This window comes from Podarcis filfolensis (genome assembly GCF_964270895.1).
Source record: "Podarcis filfolensis genome assembly, chromosome: 1".
In the NCBI taxonomy this organism is placed as follows: Eukaryota; Metazoa; Chordata; class Lepidosauria; order Squamata; family Lacertidae; genus Podarcis; species Podarcis filfolensis.
In genome coordinates this window covers 45,240,821-45,254,944 of record NC_139604.1, presented here as the reverse complement: position 1 = coordinate 45,254,944, position 14,124 = coordinate 45,240,821, and the positions used below count along the sequence as shown (strand labels likewise).

The 14,124-nt window shown below is 42.6% G+C and overlaps 1 protein-coding gene across 2 annotated transcripts in view; it reads right to left on the bottom strand.

Annotated features, from left to right (window-relative positions):
• The window catches only part of HACD2 (3-hydroxyacyl-CoA dehydratase 2), a 27,307-nt gene extending 13,183 nt beyond the window's left edge, over positions 1–14,124 (bottom strand). The window contains exons 1-4 of one of the 2 annotated variants that reach the window (XM_083585983.1): positions 13,775–14,124; positions 10,560–10,677; positions 4,607–4,625; positions 1,916–2,004 (exon numbers count right to left, since the gene is read on the bottom strand). In XM_083585983.1, coding sequence (XP_083442109.1) covers positions 1,916–2,004; positions 4,607–4,625; positions 10,560–10,677; positions 13,775–13,938 — 390 coding nt within the window. In that variant the 5' untranslated portion in view covers positions 13,939–14,124. Of the gene's footprint in view, positions 1–1,915; positions 2,005–4,606; positions 4,626–10,559; positions 11,964–13,089 lie in introns of both variants that reach the window. The other variant, XM_083585984.1, reaches the window with a different exon arrangement.

Here is a 14,124-nt window from a genome sequence, read left to right as displayed (position 1 = left end):
CTTCAAGGGGAGGGGGGGAAGCAAAAGTTTTTTTGTTTTTTGTTTATTAAGAATGTAGGTAACACTCATCTCACAATGAAAGGAATGCTAATGTGAACCTGTCAACTATCTCTTCATCTGAGATACTCGGGAACCTGATAGAGTACAATACAGTTTTGACTATTTTTATTGCCAAATTACTCAAACTGTTTTCTAACATGTTAGAAATAATCTGGATTCTATTTGCACATATAAAATGCTGCATATTGGATATTTGGAAAGTATGTTCACTTCCTCTGTCCTACAGTTACACTTCCTTTTGAGTCAAGTGGGGCTACAACATGCTGCTTGTACAACAGCAAAAAGCAAACGCCAATCAGGAAAGCGTGGCCTTTAAGTGAGCTGCTGCCAGTTTAACAGTCAGATAGGGATTTGACTCTCAGTGGGAGAGGGACTGTCAGATGGTTCAAAACCTAAACTGTCCACACTGAGTGGGGTCAGCTACACAGTGCAACTCACGTTTTTATTTTCTGACAGGAAGTTAAATCCTAGAAGGGGCTGAGTGGGTGGATGCTGCTGCTTAGAACTTGATAGCCATTTTAGGTGAAAAGTCTACCTGAGACTTGATTTGTAGGAGACTGCTGCTTAAAAAGTTTCTCTGAAAGGAGTGAGTATTTTAAACCAAGCTGTGTGCCTTATGAAACCACCAAGCGTTAAACTTCCCTAAAGTATAATTAAATAAACATACAGTTTTGTTCCAGAAGTGCTGCCTCACTCTGAATCCTTGGTTGGGGAGAGTGGACACTGGGCAGCTGCCACAAAAATAAAACACCTCGCAGCTGTGAAATTTTAGAAAGCTACCATAAGCAGTTAATCATAGACCTCTACTGTGAAAACAGGGGGAGTTTTATCTGTTAATGCACCCATAATATTGGTCATGTTACCCAGCACCTATATTCAGTGATGGTGTCTCTCACAAATGGATACTTTTTATTTTTTAATAGTGTTTCTATATTAGCCATGTAAATAAAATTACAGGAAGTAACAGCCCAGTTAACCAAAGTGTAGAGATTGACATAAAAGTGGGAACTTTTGATGCACTGTCCCTTTCCAAACAATGAATAGTTAAACCAGACCTACATATATGATTTCCAACTCTTAGAAAACTGTGAATCTTGTTTCACGTATACTAGCTATCTGAAAATGGCAAAGACAGGCAACTTAAACCAAGTTTTAAGTCCAAAGTTTTGAAAAGAAGTTCACTAGTTAATTTGTTTTACATGATTTCCATTTCCATTCCCCACCCACCTGCATGCTTCTTTCCACACTACCTTATCTGCACGGTAGGTGGGAAGATACAACTGCATCAGTGGGCAAGGAGCCAGCACAGATGTTACAATTAAGAGTACTGGAAACACATCTCACAAAAACAGCTGATCCTGAGGTGTCCACCAAAAACACACACAGTGGACCCAGTAAAAGGAACAGGAAATATACAAAAGAGTACAAATATTTAGAGGGACGCGGGTGGCGCTGTGGGTAAAACCTCAGCGCCTAGGACTTGCCGATCGCATGGTCGGCGGTTCGAATCCCCGCGGCGGGGTGCGCTCCCGTCATTCGGTCCCAGCGTCTGCCAACCTAGCACTTCGAAAGCACCCCCGGGTACAAGTAGATAAATAGGGACCGCTTACCAGCAGGAAGGTAAACAGCGTTCCGTGTGCTGCGCTGGCTTGCCAGGTGCAGCTTGTCACGCTGGCCATGTGACCCGGAAGTGTCTGCGGACAGAGCTGGCTCCCGGCCTATAGAGTGAGATGAGCGCACAACCCTAGAGTCTGGCAAGACTAGCCTGTACGGGCAGGGGTACCTTTACCTTTACCTTACAAATATTTAGTTCTAGGGAAGAAACGGATCATTTTCTTGCTCTCCTTTAACTTACCTCTTTTACACTATGTGTTACAGCCCATGTCAGAAAAACTCTTGACATCACCTGGAAAGTAGTTAGCACAACAGAAGAGGGAACAATTCCTGAAAAGAAAGTTTATATTGGTCTATATCCTCAGTTTGTTCAATTTATATAAATATTTATATACCGTTATTTCATGAAATATAACAAAATAGTTTACAATGAAAGGACATAAAAACATACAGTAAAAACGATATAAAAGATTAAAATCAGGCGTCACAAAGAACCATTGTGGAAAGGTGTATTCTCAACTGCCTACATAGGCCTGGTAGAATATAATAGATTCAGCAGGTGTTTAAAAGTTGCAACAGAAGGCACCTGCTGAATCTCTATCTCTGGTATCCAAAAAACCATAGTGATGATGCTAAAGGCTCTATTTCAAGTTGTTTTAAAATGAGCCTTACCCACTCAGGGAATAACCAACAACACTCCTGCTGATGATATCAGTGACTGAGCTGGGATATTAAGGTTCAGGTGATCCCTAGTGCTCTAGAAACCTTCATCTTAATCACATGTTCCGAAAATGATTTTTACAATATACCATTGTTAACATGCATTCCATATCTTTAGTGTGAAGGGGCACAATTCACGTTATTCTTTTTAGATGTTTCAAGTGCCAGATCTTGTAAAACAATAATAAACTATTATATTGTAGGTTTTGTAAGGTTCTCACTTTTTGCATTAGATCTTCTTCTTTTTTTGAGTACCTGACAAATAAGTACCTGACAAATGTCTCTTGGGAAGGATTTCAGATGTCAAAGAGATAAGCAATTACAGTCATACTTTGGAAGTCGAACAGAATCCGTTCTGGAAGTCTGTTCAACTTCCAAAATGTTCGGAAACCAAGGAAGCTCCTGCAGCCAATCGGAAGCAGCGGAAGTTGCTTCGGACATTCAGGTTCCAAAAAACATTCACAAACCGGAACACGCATTTCCAGGTTTGTGGTATTCGTGAGCCAAAACGTTCGAGTCGCAAGGCGTTCATCAACCAAGGTATGATTGTGTATGACTTTTTGCAGACATCTGAAGGCAGTCCTGTTTCAGGAAGCTCTTATAGTCAAATGGGTGGGGTAAAAGAAACTTGTTGTTACTACTATTATTATCAAGAGTCCTTGGGTCTCGGTCTGACAGCTCTGTGAGCTCGTTCCAGACTATTAACTTCCAGTTTCAGGTCAAGACACAATATGTTAAACAAGTTAATAATGGAGGGACTAATGTCCACCTATTTCCTCTATAATTCCATGTACATTCACACATCTTGAATATTTCATCTTCTCCAGATGTTTCTTTACACTCTGCACTGCCTTTTTAAAAATAGCTTTCTAATCATTTTCTTGTTGACTGACAAGTCTAAAGCTTCAGAGGCTGTTGTTTATTCCAGTCAGTAAGTTTCTGTTTTGGCAGTTCTTCCCAGTCATTCATTAACTCATATTTCAGTCTTTTTCACTGTGTAGCAAGGTCTTTGTTTTTATTTTTTATCTCCTATGTTGGTGCCTAGAGTCTCAAAGTCTCAAATGCAATTATAGAGGGCCCTATTTGCTGCAAGGGGAAGAAAGTTGTTGCTTTTTCTTTGGGTCTGAAATATTTCATAAGGCTTCCTGCCTTACCTCATTGTGCTGATGCCAGCATACCCTCTCAGGGAACTTAGCTTGAAATCCTCATGGTGCTGCTGGGGTCAGTGGTAAGCCTAATTATGAAGCTGGGGTCTGAGAAACCCCAAACATTATGTCCATCTTGTGGGCACCCCTTTTTCTTTTTTAAAAGGGTTAGAAAACCTAAGGAAGAACAGACCTCTTCAGAGTCTGTTTCTTTTTAAACATCCGATATTGGGGACAAACAACAGGGATCAGTGATCTCCATCATGGCTTATTTGTGAGATTCCCAGATGTATCTTTCTGCCTACTGTTGGTGCCAAGAACAGAACAAAATAACCTATGGCTTGATCCGGCAAGGCAATCCTTGTGTCCTTACAAGAATGGCATTGTTACACAACATTTTTTGCTCAACAACCAATCCTTGTTTTACTAAGCAGAAATTTACAAAGATAGTACAGGAATAATGACAAATATAGATGGGTGATATGTAGTAACAACCTGTATTACATCCTGAATTTGCAAGTTACTTCGGAGTCATATATTGACACACTCATTATGCAATTCAAACCTCCCCCACCCTACCCTGATGTTCTACAGAGTGGTCAGGCCACTGCCACATCATCAGGCAGGAGATAGACTGTTGTGGCAGCATGGAGCTGGTACAGTGATTGGGCCCAATGCTTTCATGTGATGGCATTGAAATAGCTCAGGCTCCAATGGCTCCTGGACTGGCTCAGCCCTGCCACATATTCAGAACACCCCATTTAGGGTGCTTCTACTGGGTACTGCCAGTGGGTATCCTGACTTTTGCTCTCCCACCTTCAGCACATTTTACAGGCAGAACAGGGAGGCTGGCAATGACAAGAGGCTACCTTGGCCAGAAAAGCTAATCAGAGGTACAGCTCCGCTCCCTCCTGTACAGTATAAGTGGGGTTTGGAATCCTCCTTAGAATAGGCATTAGGAAGAAGAAAAAGTGTGAAATTAGAAATGTATATCATGCTTTATATTTTTGCTATTCTTTTTTAAAAAAAGAATAAAGTGAATAAGCTACATGAATCCAGTAACTTACCTATTGCGCAATGCAGAATCTAGAACAAAAAGAACATATAAAGTCAACAACAACTAAGTCTTTTAATCAGCCAAATATAAGGACTCAAGCATTACACAACTTAAATAGTTTTGAGCAACTAATTACTCAACTCAGCCAACTGGAAGAGGGAATAATCTCCCAACTTTATTAGATCCTCAAACAATTGGCTGCCCTTCCTCTCACTTCATTAAGACTAAAATGATATACAGTGGTGCCCCGCAAGACGAACGCCTCGCAAGACGAAAAACCCGCTAGACGAAAGGGTTTTTCCGTTTTGGAGGCGCTTCGCAAAACGAATTTCCCTATGGGCTTCCTTTGCAAGACGAAAGCCCATAGGGAAATCTCCAGGACAGCGGGGAAGCGCAGCGCGTCTTCCCCACTGTCCTCGGACCTCCTCCGAAGGCTGACGGTGGGGCGGAGATACCTCCTCCCGCCGCCAGCCTTCGGAAGGCTCCTCCAAAGGCTGGCGGTGGGGCGGAGAGACCTCCTCCCGCCGCCAGCCTTCGGAAGGCTGCTCCGAAGGCTGGCGGCGGGAGGAGGTCTCTCCGCCCCACCGGCAGCCTTCGGAAGGCTGCTCCGAAGGCTGGCGGCGGGAGGAGGTCTCTCCGCCCCACCGGCAGCCTTCGGAAGGCTGCTCCGAAGGCTGGCGGAGGGGCGGAGAGACCTTCTCCCCGCGCCAGCCTTCGGATGGCTGTCCTGAAGACTTGCGGTGGGAGGAGGGTTTTCCTTCCCACCGCCAACATTCAGAATGCTGTTCTGAATGTTGGCGGTGGGGAGGAAAAACCCTCCTCCCACCGCAAGCCCCAGGAACAGAGGAGAAGCGCTGCGCGCCTTCCCCTCTGTTCCCGGACCTGTCCTGAAGGCTTGCGGTGGGGAGAAAAGCCCTTCTCCGCACCGCCAGCCTGCAAGCGGTCTCCATAGGAACGCATTAATTAATTTTCAATGCATTCCTATGGGAAACCGTGCTTCGCAAGACGAAAAACTCGCAAGAAGAAAAAACTTGCGGAACGAATTAATTTCGTCTTGCGAGGCACCACTGTACCACTGTGTGTGTGTGTGTGTGTGTGTGTGTGTGTGTGTGTGTGTATATATATATATATATATATATGAATATGAGAGAAGAATTAGAGGAACAACTCTAAGAACAAATTTGGAATAAACTACCATTTAGCTCCATCTCAGTTAGAACTCAAGAAAATGCTTTAATGATAGCACATCGCTGGTACATGTGCCCAGCCAGATTGTATAGAATTAATCATAACACATCCAACCTTTGCTGTTGGGAATACAATTTACCTGGTTCTCTAGTACACATGTGGTGGTCTGCTTTTCTTTTGGGAAGTTTTTCAAAAAATTAATCAAATGATGGGACAATTGCTACAACCAGAATTAGCTCTACTATCTCACTTTACTCCTCAGATTAAGAACATAAAAAAAGGCTGCACAGAGCCCTCAGCCCCCCCAGTAGCCATGGCCCCACCGGGACCAAAAACACCCCCTCAACGGCCCAGTAGAGCTCCAAGGCCTGGAGGCCTCCAGAAAACAATAAGCAAAAAGCACCCCCCCAGCCGAACACCAGCTTGCCGTAGCCACTGCTGCCACCACCACCAAGGGAGAGAGGTAGGAGGGTACTGGAAAGGCCAGGAAGGCCGTGAGGAATCAGGCAGCGCAGCCCAGGCTACCATGAGCCTACCTCCCCGGTGGGTGGCATGAAAAGTGCAGGCTGGGGGGGGGGAACCATGTGCCGGAGACCACCCCAGGAAAAAACAAATGCAAAGCGGGACATCCCCACTGGAAATTAATTAATCAATTAACTTATTTATTTGATTTGATTTTAAAAATATCTTTTATTTTTTATTGTTATTTTCTTTGAAGAACTGTAGTAGCGTCCATGCAGGAGTTCTGAACCATTGAAGGTCACTTCTGGGGACTGCCGCCTTAGCCCTAACCCAGGAACCCAATATCCAGGCCCCATGGGCCCTGCAGTGAAATTAAAAGTTCCTGTGAGTCAAAATTACCACCAATACATTTTTTAATTATATACACAACCCCCTTTTTCATTAATACCATTAGTTTTCATTTATTAATAAAAATAATAAAAACAACCCTTTTATGAATATGGAGGTAAGAACTCCAGACTATGAGCAAACAGATGCAGGGAAAAATTCCTCAAAACAAGAATATACTGTGTCACTAAAAAAAAAGAAGAAATAACTTCAGAATTTGCTGATTTTTTATGCCAAACTGTACATCTCCCACAACACCACCTGAACAGGAAATCAGAAGATTCCTAACAGGGCTGACCATGCCAACCTTAACTGCAGAGGAACAAGAATTCATGGACAGCCCTATCATCCCTGAGGAAATAGACAGTATTCAAAATCCTGAAACTACACAAAGCCCCCAACCTAGACTGCTATATAGCGGAATTCTACAAAAGATGCAAAGAACCCCTGATTCCTTACATGACCCACCTATTTAACGACATCATAAAAGGGGCCCCCATCTCCAAACCTGGACCTCTTCCAAAATAGTCTCTCTCACAAAACTACTCAAAGATAGCCTCAAAATAGAATCATACCACCTAATCTAATTGATAAACCAAGGTTACAAGATATTCACATCAATCCTGGTTAACCGCTTAAAATCTTCCTACACAAACTAATCGCCCTGGACCAGGCAGGCTTTACCCCTGGTCGCAACGTAACAGACCCCCATTAGGAAACTCCTGGATCTGATAGAATACAGCAAAATGACCAAACTCCCACTGACGATCATGTTCCTAGACATCCTTAAAGCCTTTCATTGCTTAGAATTATCTATTTGCAGTATTAACTAACATGAAATTTGGCCCCAACTTCCTACCAACCCTCAAACAAATTTACTCCCAAGCCGTAGCAAAATGCAGAATTAACAATATGGACTCCAATACCAAAGCAATACAAAGAGGCACAAAACAAGGATGCCCACTGTCTCCCGTCCTAGTCATCTTGGCCCTGGAATCCCTAGCAATCTGACTCCAAGCAGCCCCAGATATCAAGGGTGTGGAAATAAAAGGTAAAACCTACAAACTAGGGCTCTTTGCAGATGACCTGATGTTCACAACACCAGACGCCATAAACACAACAACCACCCTAACTAAAGAACTCAACACATTTGCAGTGGGGTCGGGCCTACAAGTAAACTTTGCAAAATCTGAGGCTATGTGCTTCAACACTCTCCCCCTCTGCCTGCATAACCAAAAGGAATTCACCAACATCAAAAGATAAAACTCTGCAGCACCAAATTCAGGTACCTAGGGGTTCAAATAACCAGAAACCTCAATAAACTATGCCTCTACAATTACAAGCCCAGGTGGCGACAAATCAACAGAGACTTGAGGAAATGGAACAACACCAACTTCACACTCTCAGACAAAATAGCCATGATCAAAATGATCACCCTCCCAAAACTAACCTATTTATTCCAAACCCTCCCTATCTGGATTCCCCCAGAAAAAACTACACTCATTTATTTTCACACACAAATAGCCAAGAATAAGCCCCAAATACCTGCACTTCCCCTCCTCAGAAGGAGGGTGGGGAATCCCCAACACAGAATCATATTACATCGCCAACCAAGTACGCCACATAATCCCGTATATTCTAGAAGAAAAGACAAAACAATGGGTCCACTTGGAGAGAGACACCATCGAAAACATTCCCAAAAGAAGCATACCCATTTCTTCAAGACAAACTAAAGAAAATCCCCACAACACTGAACAGGCTCACACAGAACGGAAAGTCCCCATCCCCACTAACCCCTCTGGCCTATCACTCACTATTCCAACATGCAGCTCAAAACCTCCAGATAAAAACTCAGCAAGCCAAAGACCTACACTGTCTAAAAGACTTCTACAAAAACAACAAACCCATACCAAAACAAGAAATACAAGACAAACTAAGGAACACCCAAATACCTTGACTAACATACCATCAACTACATATCTTCTTAAACAATCCAGCAGTAAAATCAGCAGCCACTAGGCCCTTGACCACCTTCAAAAACCTTCTCCTGATAGCAGAGGGACACAGCAAAGGGATGGTATCCACAATATACAAAATACTGCTCCATAATCCCACAACCCCCCTTAATGCAATCAAAGAACAATGGGAGCACGACACAGGCTATGAAATTAACCCCACCCAATGGACTAGAATGTGGTCTAAACCTCCCTTTAAGACCATATCAGCCAAAAGGGAACTCACTCTGAAACTCACCACAGAAACTGGCATTGATACGCCTAAGAACCTCACCAAGATGTTGGAGAGGCTGCACCTCCACAGGCACATAGCTGCACATGTGGTATGTGGAATGCCCTAAATTCCAACCCTTCTGGCCATGGTCCTACAAAAGATATGCAAAATAACTAAACAGGTATTAGAACTCACTCCAGAACTGGCCCTACTAAACATCTTCCAAGATCATAACAACCACCCACATTATAAAGAGCTTATAACCCACATACTCTCAGAGAGTAAACATGGACCAATGCAGGCTTCCTCAACCTTGGCCCTCCAGATGTTTTTGGCCTACAACTCCCATGAGCCCTAGCTAGCAGGACCAGTGGTCAGGGATGATGGGAATTGTAGTGTCAAAACATCTGTAGGGCCGAGGTTGAGGAAGCCTGGACCAATGGTATCAAATTGTATGGGAAATGGCCTTAACCAATAAACTGAAACTGACATGGGGACAAATAGAAGAGGATGCCTTCACCCCGGTATGGCTTTATCACATACACAGCCCAACAAGACAACAACAAGAATCCACTGACAGCAGCATACAAATCAATCTGGCTTACCTGACCAACAAGCCCTCCCCCCTCACAAATGCAAGCAAATCCCACTGCAGCCAACCACAGATAACTAACCACACTCTGCCCCACAATACCTCTCACTACCAAGCAAATGTAATAAACAAATAGAAAGAGAACCTACCCAGTTGACGCTGACACAGAACCCCACATGTACACTATACAAAAGAATATAAGCCTCACCACCCCTCCTCTCCCCCCTCTTCTTCCCCAACCTTATACTGTACTCAACACTAATGTTTCACAACAAATGTAACTGATTTGTAAGAAATACTGTACAACCTGACAAAAGAGACAAGGCATGTACTTTTGTAAACCAAGAAAATATTTAATAAAAATAAATTTAAAAAAGAAAAAAAGAACACAACCAATAAATACTTCATTTCCCATATATTAACTGCAACTAGAAGAGTTGATTAGTGATTGCAAAAAGTGAGAAAAATTTCAGAAGTATGGGACATTGTGCTTATAGACAAATTAACAATTTCACAAAAGGAATATTGATCTGGGGACGAGGAAACTCACACATTCTATACCATATGCATATGGCATCCTTTTATTGATTTTGGTTCTATCGACTCATGGAACCTTATGGGGAGACATTTGTTTGCCTTTCTTGGAATGTTTAAAACCACAAACATCAACCACTATTTTTCTTTCTTTTCTGTAAAACTACAAAGCTCTCTTGGTTTTATAGTAAAGGGAACAAAGGCACTAGGCAATGGTCTCTAGTGTTGAAAATTTCAACATTTATGTAAAGTAATTAAACCTATTTTTCAATTAAAATTATGCTATTTAAGAATGGTTGCAGAGGGGCAATCACCAGAGAGTAGAACTTCAGAAAATAAATTAACTTGAAAATAATAGTTTCACTGCATAATGCCAAATTCTCTTTGATGCTATTGTTTTCATGTTTCAGATTTCACTTCTGATGTAATGAAGGAAACCAATACTTACCAGTGGTCTATCTATCAAAAGGGATAGAATTCAATGCAGGAGCAAGTTAATGAATGAAATGCATAGGAAATACAAAACTTTATTTCACTGCAATTAGAAGGGCATGTCCCCTGGTACACATACCTCAACCAAAGCTCCAGTTTGGAAGAACTTCAAAGGTTTTTCTATTGAATAATAAAGATTGTGGTAGCTACCCTTGGTGAGGTATGCTCTGACTAAACCAACTGCTATAACAAGCCACCTAGAAGAAAAAAGGAGAGATTGCAAATGCTTTGTTAATGCCTATTGAAAAACAACTAAGGATCTTCTGACTGAAAGCAGGAACTAGTGCCGCTCTAGGTTTTTAATAGGCCTTTGGGCAAGACACCTTCATTGGATGCCAAATCCTCAGGGAGTCTACCCCCTTACCATCACTACTGACAGTTGCTGAGGCTGCTTCTCTTTCTTAGCTTTGCTACACCTTGCAAAGAGACAGTGAACAATCAGGCAGTGGCAGTAAGTCCTGTTCCACCTCTGCTGTTTGTTTACTCATCCTCTTTTTTAAAAATTATGGTATGCCCAGTGACCTATAAAGCAGACTGGTTTTAAGAGCAAAAAGGCATTCAGGAAGGTTAGTCCTAAACCTCTGCTATGGCTGTACTTAGCCTCCCTGAAACCTACCCCTCATTGTCACTTTCCTCTCAGCTGGGCTGTTGTAGGCTGCAGGTAGTGGTGGGCACCCACTTTATGTATGGTTGGGTAGACCCACATTTAATGAGTTGGCTGTGCTTTTTCACATCTAGTTACATTCTAAGAACAGGAGATGAAATTCATACAATGTAGTAACACTGCATTATCAGAAAAATAAAGGCTCATAAAAACAATTTTTTTAAAGTTTTTATTCTCCTCTTTACCAGTACCAAGCAATGATTAAAAAGAAGCAGTTATATCTGGTGCAATTAGATGTAAGTGTAATGATTAAAAATGATAGTGTTAGTTGCAAAATCAAATTAAGCAACCTTTTATGATGGATGGATATTAGAGGATGCTATCTTCTGCATTACTACATACTGTAAAACAACTGTAAAACATTTCTTTTCCAAACTGCATATGTAGTTTTTTCATTTGATGTACACAGTTAATATGCAGATATGCTTTTCACTGCAACTTTTAAACATACCTTTGCACTAAACCAGGGCAAGATATAGCCTTGTCTTTTCAGGAGATGGCTAAAAATACATTTTGTTTGTACATGTACTCTGTTACTGAAGTACACAATCTCATATAATTATTCTGAAAAGATGCCCAACACAGAAAAACATGAATGCATTTATGAGCAATATAAGTTTAACATTTTTTTTTACTATACACATTACTATGAAGATGATTGGTGGGAGTTTATTAGGAATTAACAAAACTTTCACTCCCCTAGAATTACTGAAATGCTCAAATATCACTACCAATTTAAAATCATATATAGGCATATTGCAGACTAAGTTATGGGCTGTACACAAGGTATCATCAGGAACTGACACACCCGGGGGGCCACTAGGTGGCGCATTGGAAGATGGCTGACAATAACATCTCTCCGACCCACACGAGGTAATTTGGAGGCTATGATGGGGGTAATTATCCTCCTTAAACCCCCCCAGGATTATGGGGGGGACGGCCCTTGCCTGCTGTGCCCTATACCACCCCCGAATTTGTGGGGGTGGGGGCACTAGGCACAAAGCCCTCCTGTGGGATTCCGGCACTCCTGGACGCCGTCCCTGATTTGCGCCGCTAGTTGCAAGCATCTTCAAAAGAAACAATTTGGACGAGATAAATTGCACATGCTTCAAGGAAAAAGGGGAGTAAAGACTGCTGACAGAAGAGATCTCTGATAACAAGACAAGAATAAAATACATCAAGATACGGTATGACTGAGGGGGGAGGGGGGGAAAAACCTGCCTTCCTTTTTCTTATGTGATTTAACAAGAATCCCCTCCCCTAATGAGTCAGAAACTAAGACTTAAGCTGTGGATTTAAGGCTGTGTGGAGATAAACTTTCGAACCAAAGCAATGTTTCAAGATGAAGCTGGAAAGCTAAGAGTTTTGGAATGTCGCAGTTAAAAATGCCGTCGCCATTTTGGGAGGCATTGTTGGAGCTCTTGGTTCTGGGAGGAGAAAGAGAGAAATAGAGTTGTTTACATATCGTGGATCAACTTCTCGGTGGGACTTAAGAGCGACAAATGCCAAATTTATGATGGAAAGAGCGATGTTATCTACAAAGGAAATATATGGAAACCATCTGGACTTAGTGGAGGAACGGGAAATCCACACAGGATTATTATTTTGCTTATCGGCTTAAGGAGACTAACAGAAGAGATCGTAAAGGGAAAATAGAAATTATATGAACAAGATATGATGTGGAAACACCAAGATAAGACTGGATAGAATTATGAATTTTGTTTGGACTGATTGGGACTGATTTGGACATTAACGCAGTAATAAGAAGATGATCTGAATCCCCCTTTGGATCTTGAAGTATGGGTTCCCCCAACAAAATTTAAAAATTTGGCTTTGTAATCTGGAATTTATGTGATGTGATTTAATTTGATGTGATTGGCCAGTTAATAAAAATTATTTAAAAAATTATTTTTTAAAAAAGAAGGAACTGACACACCCATTTCACACACACATTTCAATGGGTACAAGGCATAACTGTCACAATCAACACAGAACAGCGGCCAATACTGACTCCCTAGCCTAGAGCAAGCATTTTGGTATCATACATATTTGTGTTGCGCTATGACTATCTGGATACGCATTGCATTCCAGTGACCATTCCGTCATTTAGTATGACACACATTATTATTACTGTATTATTATTACCTTGCCCATCTGGCCGGGTTGCCTCGGCCACTTTATCACTGTACTGTATACATTTTTATTACAGTATTATTATACACCAACACATTATTACAATAATTGTCTATTCTTGTTGAAAGTGTGTGGGGTGTGTGTGAAAAGTACCATTAATGTTCCTCAATTAAAAGAGGGGCTCAAAAGGGACAGAAGCTGCTATTATTCCAATACCAGCCAAGAACGCTACAGAAGACCTGCCTTGCTCTGTCAGAGGCCAAGGTCAGCACTAGGCCAGCCCCCCCCCCCCCCGTCACCCTAGGAGAGAAGGGAGCAAGCAGGCTGAGGCGAGGATATATATATATATATATATATATATATATATATATATATATATATATATATATATATATATAATGGGAGCGGGAGGGAAGGAGGCCTTCTTGGTTACGTTCAGACGAAGGGGAAAGATCCTCTCTGTCACACCCACACCCACCGCACCGGCGCTCGCTCACCCGGCTGTCATGACCACGTTGTAAATGACCAGGTAGGCCGTGGCCAAGGCTCCGGGGCCTTTCCGCCGCCGGGAGCTCGCCTGCTGCTGCCCACTGATCCCGTAGCCATTATCCGTTCGACGGCTGCCGCCGCCGCCGCCGCCGCCGCCACCGAAGGCCGCCATTGCACTTTCTGTCTCTTCGGCAGCGCTCTTCCTTCTCCTCCAGCGACCCGGTGCGACTGCGGCTTTGCCTTTGCCCCCGCGTCTACTTCCACTTGGCAGGGGAAAGAGGCGGCGCTGAGAAGAAAGCGCCGGCGAAGGGAAGCGGCGAGGAGCGGGGCTTGCCGGGCCTCTCCCTGCGGCTGACGC